This window comes from Pongo pygmaeus, chromosome 9 (assembly GCF_028885625.2).
Source record: "Pongo pygmaeus isolate AG05252 chromosome 9, NHGRI_mPonPyg2-v2.0_pri, whole genome shotgun sequence".
Classification (NCBI taxonomy): Eukaryota; Metazoa; Chordata; class Mammalia; order Primates; family Hominidae; genus Pongo; species Pongo pygmaeus.
The window spans coordinates 104,351,361-104,364,417 of NC_072382.2; the positions used below are offsets into that span (position 1 = coordinate 104,351,361).

Here is a 13,057-nt window from a genome sequence, read left to right on the forward strand (position 1 = left end):
TAATTCCTCAGCATTGGAGGAGGGATCTGGTGGGAGGTAGCTGAATCATGTGAGTGGATTTCCCCTTTGCTGTTCTTGTGATGGTGAGTGAGTTCTCACAAGATCTGGTTGTTTAAAAGTGTGTAGCACTTCCCCCTGCTCTCTGTCTTCCTCTTGCTCCAGCCATGTAGGACATGCCGGCTTCTCTTTCACCTTCTGTCATGATTATAAGTTTCCTGAGGTCTTCCCAGCCATGCTCCCTGTACAGCTGGTGAAACCGTGAGCCAATTAAACCTTTTTTCTTTATAAATTATCCAGTCTGCGGTAATTCTTTATAGCAATGTGAGAACGGACTAATAAAGTGGTGCAATTATGACTCACTGCATCCTCCAACTCCTGGGCTCAAGTGATCCTCCCATCTCAGCCCTCTGAGTAGCTGGGACTACAGGTGTGTACCACTATACTCAGCTATTTTTAAAATTTTTTTTTGTAGAGGTGGAGCCTTACTATGTTGCCCAGGCTGGTCTCGAACTCCTAGTCTCAAGCAATCCTCCTGTCTCAGCCACCCAAAATGCTAGTATTATAGGTGTGAGCCACCATGGCCAGCCTGAAATTTGATTTCCTGCTTAAGCAAAGTCTACTGAGGTTTGTGTAACTATTTGGAGCAGTTACCTCCAGCAATTCAGCTTGTTCTGTCTTGTGGCAACTCTCTCATGATGTACTTCTACCACAGGACAGAAGGAGTAGACTACTAGAGAAATTTCCACCAGCAGTTAAATGTTCCAGTCTGAAAATGATATTTGTCACTTCTTCACTCAACCCTCTGGCTAGAAGTAGTCAGATGCCCCACCGTCCACCACCCAACTCTGCAAGGAGTTGGACTGTGGGAAAATGGAACCCTCCCATATGTTCAGAAGAGAGAAAATGACATACACCTAGAACGCTCTACCATGATGTCACTGATTTTACCTAAAACCACCTTTGGAATTCATAAATGGGGCAAGGGAAATGCATTCCCCTCCCCCACCCCAGTTTATATAGTATAAATTCCATGTGAATAGAGAATATTTGAGTTTTTTTTATATCCTCATTTCCCACATGAATATTTTTTATATTGTCTACTTCCCATTTCAAATTTGAAAAGCAGTCTCTGTAAGTGTGGCTTTGTCATCAGAAAGTAACAATAATAAATATCATAGAAAGTGTATAAAACAGTAGAAACAAGGTTGACTTTATTCCAAACATAAAACACTTATTTTGTGTTAGAAGAGTTACCCCTTGCCTATCCTGGGTGACACCAGTGACTGCACATGTGTTCTGGAGCTGCTTTTCCTCTGGCAAAGACTCATGTCTCCTGTCTCTTTCTGTCTTGAAAGGATATGTTTGTCACTGAAGCTGCTTTCTGGGATCAATGTCAGAGTTGCATACTCTGAAAAGATCTTTGCAACTCTGGCCTATATGAATCCATAAGCCACGAACTTGACGTTTCGTACCCACCATTTGTGGGACTAAATTATATCAGTACAAAAAGGGCTACATTCTAAATAGTAAAAAAATATGCAAAATTAGGTATAAATAAGATTACATTCTGTGTGTCAGTGATTCTAGGGCTTAAAAATGACTGAGAAAATAGACAGTTCTTCAGGAAAACACCTTCTTTGGACTCACACAATGTGTTTTCCATTCAAATTAGTAATGTTCAATTTTTCCTGCAGTTGAACCAGCTATTAGCTTTCTGGAGAGTCAAAATTCTCTTCGTTTCAGGATCAAATTTGTATTGCCTTGTTCCATGAAAGAAATAGAAAAATCCTAGAAACAAAACAAAAGAGACTTATTACATTATACAAGTAGTTTCTAGGTTGAACTTGAATTCTTGAGAAACCAATTCACCTGTGAGCACAGATATTTTTGGCATTTGCTGTTCCAACTAACAATAATGATGTTATTGCTATGGCAATGAAATGGAGGAAATACATGTATATTCACTTACCATCTTTCGTGAAAACTGCATCAACTTTGTGGCCAATTCCAGGAAAGTCATGTGCTATCATTTTGGGATAACCTGGATCCATAGATCGTTTATATTCATCATACCTGGTCAGAAAAGAGTTAACGGTGTCAGACCTTTTGCTAAACATGTGCACTCTGAAAATCATTACAGAAAATACACAATGAGGAATTTAACCAGAATATTTCATTTTACATATCATTTGTGAAATGGGGAGTGGATGGGGTAAGGTGGAATGTCGGGTGAACTAAAAGGACTTTAAGGCCCCTCTGAAATCCAACATTGAATTCTCCAGTAGGTTCTACGCTATGTCCTATTGAGGTAACATACTATGGAAGATAAGTAACTTTTGGCCGAAGTAGCTCTGTTAAGATGAATGTCCTCAATTCTACATCCTTTTAAAATTCATCCCCCTACATTCTCTGGATTCCCAGTGCAGGCATTATGTGATGATTATTGGTCAACAGACTAAATAGATGATAGATTGGCACCATCCATCTGAAGAAAAGGATGCTGGCCAAGGCAGTTTGAGACTCACTTTGAAATGGGCTGTTCTAGAATTTTTTATGTATAAAGAACTGAGGCCCTAACATTCTCTGCACTTAAACTTACCTCCAGTATTTGTTAGCAACAAAGAAGTAGGTTTTTCCAGTGTTTTCCTCAGAAAGAGCAGCATCGATATGCTTCACAGTTCTAGGGAAGCCAAAGGAGCTGTAGATGTCCTTGGGGTATCCATGTAGCACGTTCTGTCCCTGAACAGCCCAGTACTTATTCCCTGCCAATCAAGAAAGAGTGATGAAAACACTTGCCTAAGACTTCAATAGGCAGTAAGTGAATTCCCAGCTAAGTTCTTAGTTTCACATGCTAGTGCAGTGCCCTGGCTGCAGATTAGAATCATCTAGGGAGATTTTTGAAAATACTGATGCCAGGACCCTATCCCAGACCAATTAAATGTGTCTATCTTTGGAAGCTTCTTAGTTGTTTCTAATCTGCAGCAAGCTTTGAGAATGACTCGCTTATGGGGTTGGGGGCTTCCTTCCAAAGTCAGATGTTCAAATGACTAAAGAGTTAGTTATGTCACCTTGGTGATATAAACTTTGGTTCTCCAGGTTTGCTCATGGACTGTGGAAGTTCAAACCATTTGTATCATAAAGGGTGAAGTGATGTAGTGACTCACAACCTGTAAGGATTTGCAATCCTGGATTCAAATCACTGCATTTGACTAGAAGATAGTTCCAAATACTTGAATTAATGCTGTGTCCAGATTCCGTGTTTATACTCAGTAAGCCCCTCATCACATAAAGCTGGTCTCATATACTAAAGCCAAGATTTCTCTTATTGTACACACGTACTATTTACCCCTCATAAAAAAAGAATTTGAAACTTTCTGTCTCTAACATCCATTTAATTCCATAATTTAAAGGCTAGAAATCCTGTTTCAAAGCATTTGGCCCATCTGAACTGCATTTAATTCTTTGCCTTGGGTGTATGGCTGAGTCAAATGTCTTACTCATTGTACCATGCTAAACACATGTTTGCAAAAATACTGGTGTGTGGCATAGTGCCTTCAAAGTCCAGGAGCTGATCATTGGATTGTGTTTCACTCTGACAGAATTGAAGAAGTTTCTCCCATTCAATTCACAGTATTCAGAACTTCTCATAATTTGATCTGCATATGAATTGCCCAGGAAACTTGTTAAAATTCAGATTCTATCAAAGAAGATCTGAAGCAGGACCTGAGATTCCGAATTTGTAACAGACTGTCAGATGATGCCAATGCTGCTGGTCTGAGGACCACACTCTTACAGGAGGGCAGCGGCATCCCCTGTCTGGCTGTGGCATCCTCTGTCTTAGCTGCCTACTGGAGCCTTTCCCATTCTCAAGAGGGTAGTTTGTATTGAAATAGAGTCTAGGAAATTATACAAACAAAATCTTTCTGTTCCATCCTCTGTAGGATTGGCCCAAGTCTCGAGTTTTACTTTGAGTATTCCCAGGAATATGGAGGGGGTTTTAAATACATAGTTTGTGCAGAAAACATTTTTGTAAATCTAGATTCATTAAAAAGGCCACAACATTCTGTCTCCAGTTATTTGCCTTTGTTTAAAATGACTCCAAAATGCGCTACGCACTGTTTAGTTAAGTTGATGGACTTTCATTGATTTCGTTGGTGAGACTGAGATTTTCAAAAGTCCCTGGAGAGAATGTAGCTAGTACCCTTGTATCTCAGCCCCAAAGGGAATGAAAAATTGATTTATTAAAACAGTGAAAAATAATTAGAAGGATTACCTTTGAAAAACCGGACTTCATCTCTGTCGGCAAATTCGTAAGCAGCTTCAAGCCCATTTGGCAGTTGTGGCCAGAAAACAGAAATGAAATTGAGCTCAACTTCCGGGTAGAAGGGATTTGTGCGCATGTAGAATCTGATTAGAAAAAAAGCAAGAAAAGTTTCCATCTAATTTCTGGTAATCTCTGGCAGACATCCAGCTGTAGCTCCTTCTTGTTGCTGGCACTAGTGGTGTGCTGGTAAATGTATAACATTCAGCTCTGCAAAGGAGGGTTGGTTTATAGCATTTGCTGATTTCACTAGCTTGAAATACTCTCATTATGATGAATTTCAAGAGTCTCAGTGGAGCACCATTGTATAGCATACAAATAAAATAGGCATAAGTAACTTTAAAAGCATAAATAAGTAGAAAAATGCAGTAAAAATTATGACAAACGGATGAATTTTGATTATTTTTATTACCTTTTATTTTAATGTAATTTAATTTTGTTCATATAATTTAAGTTTTATCTATTTATTTTTTATTTATTTACTTTTTTGAGACAGAGTCTCACTCTGTCACCCAGGCTGGAGTGTAGTGGTACAATCTTGGCTCACTGCAACCTCTGCCTCCCAGGTTCAAGGATTCTCCTGCCTCAGCCTCCTGAGTAGCTGGGATTACAGGTGCAGGCCAACACGCCCAGCTAATTTTTGTACTTTTAGTAGAGACAGGGTTTCACCATGTTGGCCAGGCTGGTCTTGAACTCCTGATCTCAAATGATTCCCCCGCCTCAGCCTCCCAAAGTGCTGCGATTACAAGTGTGAGCCACTGCACCTGGCCCATAATTTAATTTTTAATGATAGCTATGGTTCACAGCTAGCTTGCAAAATTCTTCAAAATTTAACAGTCAGCTTTGGTGAGCCATTAGGGATCAGCTGTGCACATTACCAGCTGGACCATGACTCTAATATCCTATTTAGCGATTACTTACAACACACCAGGCCCATTCCTTACATCAGACCTTATCACAAGGACGCTACAAGAGAGTGTTTGTGGATGAGAAATTGAGGTCAGGGAGACTAAGGGAGGTGTTTAAGGCCATCCAGCTGGTAAGAGGCTAAGGTTGATTTTTAAACTCAGCTCTGGCAGCCACTCCCTTTGTTGTCCCTTGGTTAGTAGTACTTACACAAAGTGGATTATAGAGTTTATAGGGACTAGGGTAACAGCACAGCCTAGACTGTCATGTGGGCTGACACAGAAGAGCTCCAGATTCCAGGCCACAGGGAAGCCTATGGCCTTGGCTGTCAGAAACCTGACTTCTAGGTCCAGTCCTGCCTCTGCCTGGTTGTGATGCCTTAGGCAAATCAGTTACTATCTCTATCTCTAGCCTTTCATGTCTCCTTGATGTGGCGACATTTAAATGATCTCTGTGTCCTTTCAATTCTGGCAAATCCTCAAATTGGTCCTGTTCCATCTAGTAATATTTGGTTTGATAGGTGTGTCCTGCTGTACTGAGAGGTTTCCTTTAAAACCATGTGTTTTCTTAACTTGTCCCAGCATTGTGATTATTGAACCACATCCTGTATAGTTTACCTTCAGCCTTATCTTTTACACTTAAAAAGTAAAGAGAAGGCAGAAAGAATTATGAGCCAGTGCCCTGAATTCTAGGAGAGATGCGACTACAGGGTAGTAAAACAGTGCCACAGCACTTGAGAGGCTGCAGAGAACGAGCCTTTCAGACCACCCTGAATTTCTATGCGTTGATCTTTCTGTGGACTGCGTCATTCACCAAATGCAGTGTGCAATAACACACCAAAACAGTGTGCTATTATTTTGCCTGATCCTTTAGGAATCACTATGGTACAGAGAGCAGGCCTCCTCCTTGCATGTGAGATGACCCCAACTTTTTGAGTCCACATGCTGCAGAGGGAGTTCTAGGATTCTTCTCTGAAGAGGGAAGCACCACGTTGTGGCTGCCCCTATCTGTCCCAGGAGGGATTTCATCAGTTCTTGGGGACTTTCCCAGCATTGGCTCCCTCCCTTCTCTTCTTCTCTGGGCCTCCAGGGGGCAACAGAGACCCTTCAAGATAATAGGCTTTGGGAAGGCCATTTTTCCAGGATGGCAGGGGAGATAATAAAGGATGGCTATGCAACCCTCATCAGTGAGATGTTGCTATGGAAAGGACCACTTTCTCCTAAGAAAGTCCTATGATACTTATCACCATAAAGAGTGGCATAATGAAAAGAGACCTGAAGTAGGGGACAGAAGACCAATAACTGCTCTGCTACCAATGAGCTCTATGCCCCCAAAAGATCTCTTTTCTTCTCTCTGACTTGCTTTGCTAATCTGTAAAAAAAGATCTACATACTGATTTTCTAAATCAACTATATTTTCTGAGAATCAGATGACCTAATACATGTAGAAAAACAAAGTTGTTACAAGTACATTATGTTGTATAAATGCATGCGGTTGCTACCATATGATTATAGATGTAAATCAGCGTGAAATAAGTAACATGTGAAGCATAATAGTTAACCATAGTGGTAAATGTTGTTATTATTACAAATGCAGATCACAAAGAAGAACTGACATCTTACCTGTCTTTAAAGAACATCACTTCTCCCCGAATCGTAGTTATTGCATCAAAGGTAAGCTTACTGTCACACACTTTTGGGGTTTGTGGGCCGATGGGCTGGACAGGATTTTGGGAAGGTCCTAAGGAAAATAAAATACCTGGAGTTAGTTTTGCCTAGTATTAGAAAACTACATAAACAATGAAGACAGCTTCTTCAAGGATATCGCTAATGGCTGTTTTATTTGAAATATGTATAAAGACCACCAGGCCCTTGTCCGTAATGTTTTTCTCCATACTCACCATATATGGCTTGGATACCATCAATGTCATCCTGAGCTAGCTGAACATCACCACTGAAGGTGTAGCTAGGGTACATCAAAGCCCCGATATCAGTAGAATGGGAGAGTCCAAGAGAATGGCCGAGTTCATGAGCCGCAACACGATATAAATTGTACTCTAAAAAGGCCAATAAATCAATTTGTAATTATTTGAAAGGTATTCAGTTTTGAGGCATTTAACTAATAAATAATTCACAACTACAAGGACTAATGTTACTATTTTATCAGTGACTTTTGAAATATATGCATGTATATCTTTTTTCCGAAGGCAGATGGCATGCATTTATTAATAACGAAGAGACATGTTGAAACCTAAACTCTATGATTACACTGATACAATTAAAAGACAAACTCAGCTGACTGAAAGCACACCACAGATTAATCAATATTATCAATGATTAAATGACATGTATTATTTCACAGAGAAGCAAAATGTTCTATTAACATTTAATATTTTTCTTTTTCTTTTTTTCTTTCTTGAGACAGAGTCTTGCTCTGTCACCCAGGCTGGAGTGCAGTGGCATGATCTCGGCTCACTGCAACCTCCGCCTCCTGGGTTCAAGCGATTCTCCTTCCTCAGCCTCCTGAGTAGCTGAGATTACAGACGTGTGCCACCATGCCTGTCTAATTTTTGTATTTTTAGAAGAGACAGGGTTTCACCATATTGGTCAGGCTGGTCTCGAACTCCTGACCTTGTGATCTGCCTGCCTCGGCCTCCCAAAGTGCTGGGATTACAGGCATGAGCCACTGCGCCCAGCCTAATATTTAATACTTTTCTTATTTACAAAACTGATAAATGTTGACTGCTGGAAATTTTGGAAAACACAAAAAGCCTTCCTTTTCTTTAATTTCCACATAAGTTTATGACCACTGTTAAATTTCACTGTTTTCTTCTAATGAAAAAGTTTCAATGTTGATGCCCACAATTAAAACATCAAAGTTTTCAACATTTTCTTAATAAAAATTTTAGAGTGGCCTAGTTGTCACTGCTAAGATGTTGTTAGCTAGCAGAAAAGACCTCTCTTTCACTTTTCTAAGTGTATCACTAATTTTCTGAGTGATAATAGAAAAATACATACTTCTACGAATGCATCCTTTCAACTAAATCAACCAATATTACAATGAAACATGAAGCAGTGGGAGAATTGAGAGAGGCAAGTTTGATTGGCTTACCTCTGAAATTGTTGGTCCACCTTTCATCTTCATCAAAATGAGCATCCCCTCCAATACCTGGGCCTGGTTGAAAAGCATGAGCAAGATTTCCTCCAGGTCCATCAAAGGGAGAATTGTCCCGATGATCTGAAAGAAACAATTCAGCAAAGATTCCTTGTGGTTCTTATGTAAGCTAAGCCAGAAGGGCAAGCATTAGCTTTGTTAAGAGGCCAATAGACATCCATCAAATGTGATGCAGTTTCCCTTTTTGAGCCCATAAAATCAACATTCCTCTTAAACAAGAAATTCCAGTTGCAAAGCTACGAGATTTAGGGGCAAGGTGAGGTTAAGGTGCTATAAGAAGAACTTACCTCCCCTGACAAAAGATATCATGATGTCTGCTTGACCCTCAGAGACCTTGGTGAATGTCAGAGGTGTGACATTACTCCAGAGTTGAAAGGCTTTCTCAATGGCATGGTCCACATCTGCTCTTGGCAAATCTGGCGTGTAATTTTCAATCCTTAGAATGAAACAAAATAGAGACATATTGGACTTGACTTCTTACTACTGTCATGGGAAATAGCTCTCTCACTCTGGCCCTCAGTCTGACTACCTGTAGGTCAGATGTGTTTGCTCCCAGCGAGGGTTCCCCTCAGTGAGGACAAACTGAGCCACATCAGGTACTCCACATCTGGGCTGCTTCATCACCTTCAGGGTTTCGGCATCTGGTTTCCCAGTCACTTTCAGCCCAAAGAATTCCTGCATTTGCTTCAATTTTTCAACCACTGGGCCACTGTTTCTCCGCTTTTCAACTTGCCTCCCATCATTCTTCAGGTTGTAGTATTTTTCCAGGTATTTCTGACAAAAGAAAATTATTGAAACACTGCATAGGAAATATTTCTCATTATTCTAAGAATTGATGGCATTAAGTTTTAGCCAAAACAGAGAACTGCTTTTAAAGCTTGTGTTTAGATTTCGCAATTGCTTTTATCCTTATTTTTGGTGAGAAATGAAATTTCAGAGTAGAAATGTCCCTACTATTAGTTATTGTGAAGTAAGAACTTCATAGTAGAGCAATTTTTGTAGAGAAAGATTTGCATACTGTTACAAGTCTACAATTTGTGGAGAGAGGTTTGGATGCTGTTCCTTTAGTTCATTCTCACCTCCAACTGGAAAAAGAGAGCCTATGCATGGCTAGATACATTTTGGGTGGAGGGTGCTGTTTCTAGCAAAAAAAAAAAAATCTCTTTGTAGGAAACCTATCCTTAAAAAACTCTATTACATTACTACGGAAAAATACAAACTAAAAATTTGCATTATTGTCACATGCAATGCAGCATTTACCTGGACTAAGTCCACATCTTGCTCTTGTGTTTCTAGAGTCGCTGGGAAGCTGTGAGACACCACACCCCAGAACAGCAGCAGCAGCAGTGGAGGAAAGCTGTGCATACTGGCCTTTGTCTTCTTCCTCAGTGCAAGGTAAGTGATGGCTTCCCAGCTTCCTGCTGCTCCAATATCCCAGCTAGGAAGCTCCCTCTGTATATATAGAGTCCTTGCCCTTCCAGAAAGCCGGAGGCTGTCTGACTCATGTTTTATAACATCCTCTTGATTAGCTATGAATAGACTAGGCAATCATTAGAAATGATGACTCCTAGCAGATTATTTGGAATCACTTGGTGTTGCAATGTCATGATTAACTTCAAACAAGAGGTGTGTGAAGGAGACACACTCTGCCATGTAAACAGTGGTTTTCTCCAATTCATTTCTTTCTTATTTGAGAAAGGCTCTTGTTATATACACAGGTCAAAGAGTACTCCACGGTCTTTTTGAAAAAGTCTTGATTCTGATGGTCATAAAGTGCTACAGGTTTCTCCACACACCTTGCTCCCAGGGCAGAGGGTGGAATTACTAACACTGCACACCTTATGGCTGGCTGTTCAGCACCTGTACTGACTGAAGTTCAGCTCCTCCAGCACTCACTTTATGGTGGCTCTTCGGGGTTCTCTGAGGTTCCCTTCTGCCTTTGTTAAGCTGCCTGGTACCCTATTGCGATAGCACCATGGCTTCCCTTAATCTTTACTCAGAGCCAGGCATGGTGGCTCAAGCCTATAATCCCAGAATTTTGGGAGGACGAGGCAAGGGAATCACTTGAACCCAGGAGTTCAAGATCAGCCTGGGCAACATGGTGAATCCCCATCTCTACAAAAAACAAACGAGCAAACAAACATTTTTTAAAGTTAGCCAAGCATGGAGGCATGAACCTGTAGTCCTAGTCACTGAAGAGGCTGAGGTGGGAGGATCACTTGGGCCTGGGAGGTTGAGGCCCTCTGAGGCTGCATTGAGCTGTGATCGTGCCACTGTACTCCAGTCTAGGCAACAGAGAGAGACCGTATCTAAAATAAAATTTGAAAAAATTTACTCAGGCCTAGGATTTAAGAGCCTTACCTGAGAAGACCCCTCATCCACAGGTGGAGTATGAGATAACTCGCCACCCTCTGTAGGCCTTGCCCATCATTATCATGGGACAAATAGGATCCTTCCCTGAAACTTGTCTGAATGTACCAGACGATGAAAAGGCTGGAAAGAGACTGAGTGTGACTCTGGGGTCTTATTTTTAATCATATTTGCTTCCCTTGATATGAGTCTATCTTTGCTCCTTGGTGCTAGGCAGCATTTATTTATTCTTTCATGAATGCATTCATTCATATATTTATGCATTCCTCCATTCAAAAGATCTTATTTAGCATCTCCTGCCCATTAAAATAAATACATGGCTCTGTAATGAAAGATGTGTATTCCTGTACTTATGTTCCACATTAAATTGTCTTGGGTACTGGTGACTGCTGTCACCAGTGCTATCTGTAGCATTCCTGGTAAGAAAAGTTGGTCTATCTCTGTAGCTCCCCTACTCATGCCCCACTCTCCTTCCTTGGAAGCATTTATTGAAAACATGCAGTGGAGAAACACTGGCCTGTTTTATCACTTCAGCACCTTATGGTGTCTCCCACCTTTCCCACTGTATCAGGTTTGCTTTTCAAGACTTTCCTCACCTTATGGATTCCTGTTTCCTTTCTGCACCAAGACTGATATCTTACTCATAAACAATACTTCAGTATATCTTGGATTGATTTGAAATAAGTCATATCCTCTCTAATTATTTAACTACAACTTCCTCATCTAAGTGGCGTAACATGTGAGTTCAAGAGGGTAAGAAGAATGGGAAGACGTTCTCACGAAAATGAAATCCTCTTCTCAGAGGCATGAGAGGGAGGGTGGGGCAGAGACCAAAGAGCACTTGCCACTGAAGTGACTCCAGCACAGACAAAGAAAATAGTGAAAGGGGCTCTTCATATTAGAGGGTGAACATAGACTATGTTTTAAAAGCCAAGGAGTGGCAGATATACTCGATTGTGAGGGAATCTAGTCAGTGTGAAGACGTGACAACCCTAGCTCCACTGAGGCCTGGGAAACAAGGGTCAGTTAATAGGTTAACTCAGGAAAGCAGCATCGTGACCATCTGTGATTGGACAGGAAATTGCCTAAGATGTCACCCTGGAAGAGTCTCATACACTGTCCCATCTGGCAAGAGCCTGCACATCCTGCAATGTAGAGGTTTTCAAACTTTTATAAACTTCTGTATCCTTTACTTAAACAAAATCCCTTTTGGAAAGCAAATTTGAAAACCAGGTGAAAACAGAAGTTCTCTGATGGAAGTTGGAAATAGAGCCTTGGAGTCCCCCACAACCTGCCACAACACGCCTGCTTTGTCCTCCCTTCTCTAGCAAAGCTCCCTGCATCTGAGTCCAGAGCTCTCATGCTAAATGCTCACGGTGCTTCATTAAATGTCATAGTTGCTGACGTGGTTTGGAAACTGGTTGCTTGAAACAGCTTTTCGTTAATTTTTTTTTTCCTAAAATAAACAAAAAAAAATTAAATTAAGTTTTGGTTAAGCAGCCAGCCTAGATTCACATGGCCCTGAATCTTGGAATTTCCAGTTAGGTATTCATGGAAGATCTTCTAATACAACATATGTAACTTTGCAGCTGGTGCTAGCATATGATTTATTGGAGAGTGAAAAAGAAAACAAAAATTTAGAACAGAAAGCTGGGGATTAAATCGTACCAAATCCTAGCAATGTCTAGACTTAGCATAGTTTCCAAGAAGCTCAAAACATGTTAAATTTGTATTTGCTCTTCACATCCATATTATTTGTTTCCTCTGGGAGCATCTTCTTCCCCCATAATTCTCTTTTAAATGTAATTTTCTGAAATTATTCCTCTACCCCTTATGACAAGCGTAAGAGGGCTCTCCTGTGGCTGTGTCAGCTGACTCCAGACTATTTCCAGGCAGGCAAATTATTTCCATGGTTTTCTTGGTTGCTTCATGCTGGCTGCTCTGTGAAAGGCCTCAAACATATTTGTATTTTTCCATATTAAACTTAGTCTTGAAATTTCAATCTTGCTTCATATTTTTTTATGCTGGGGAATTCAGCCTCCTTAATTTTGTAACTCCATTTCAGTGTCAGATATTTTTTCTATTTTTTTGTCCTGCAAGTTTTGAAATAGTCTTTAGCCAGAAACATTAAGTATTTAATGCTATTTTGTTGTAAGCGTTACACGTGGGAAAAATTTGCCCCACCGTCTATATTCTTCCTACATATGGCCATGCAGTAGCTTTATGGAAAACCATTGACCAGACACTTAACAGACACTTGGTACACACTGGTTCCATCAGTCCTCA

General features: G+C 40.6%; 1 protein-coding gene across 1 annotated transcript; it reads right to left on the reverse strand.

Moving 5' to 3' along the window:
• Positions 1-1,186: 1,186 nt before the first annotated feature.
• On the reverse strand, positions 1,187-9,982 carry MMP1 (matrix metallopeptidase 1). Its single transcript, XM_054440817.2, has 10 exons — positions 9,662-9,982; positions 8,931-9,175; positions 8,689-8,837; positions 8,339-8,464; positions 7,128-7,283; positions 6,850-6,967; positions 4,274-4,407; positions 2,600-2,762; positions 1,970-2,073; positions 1,187-1,788 (listed from the first exon to the last, which is right to left on the reverse strand). Exons 1-10 carry the CDS (start codon positions 9,764-9,766, stop codon positions 1,679-1,681), a joined length of 1,410 nt encoding a protein of 469 aa, XP_054296792.1. The 5' UTR covers positions 9,767-9,982; the 3' UTR covers positions 1,187-1,678.
• Positions 9,983-13,057: the final 3,075 nt, after the last annotated feature.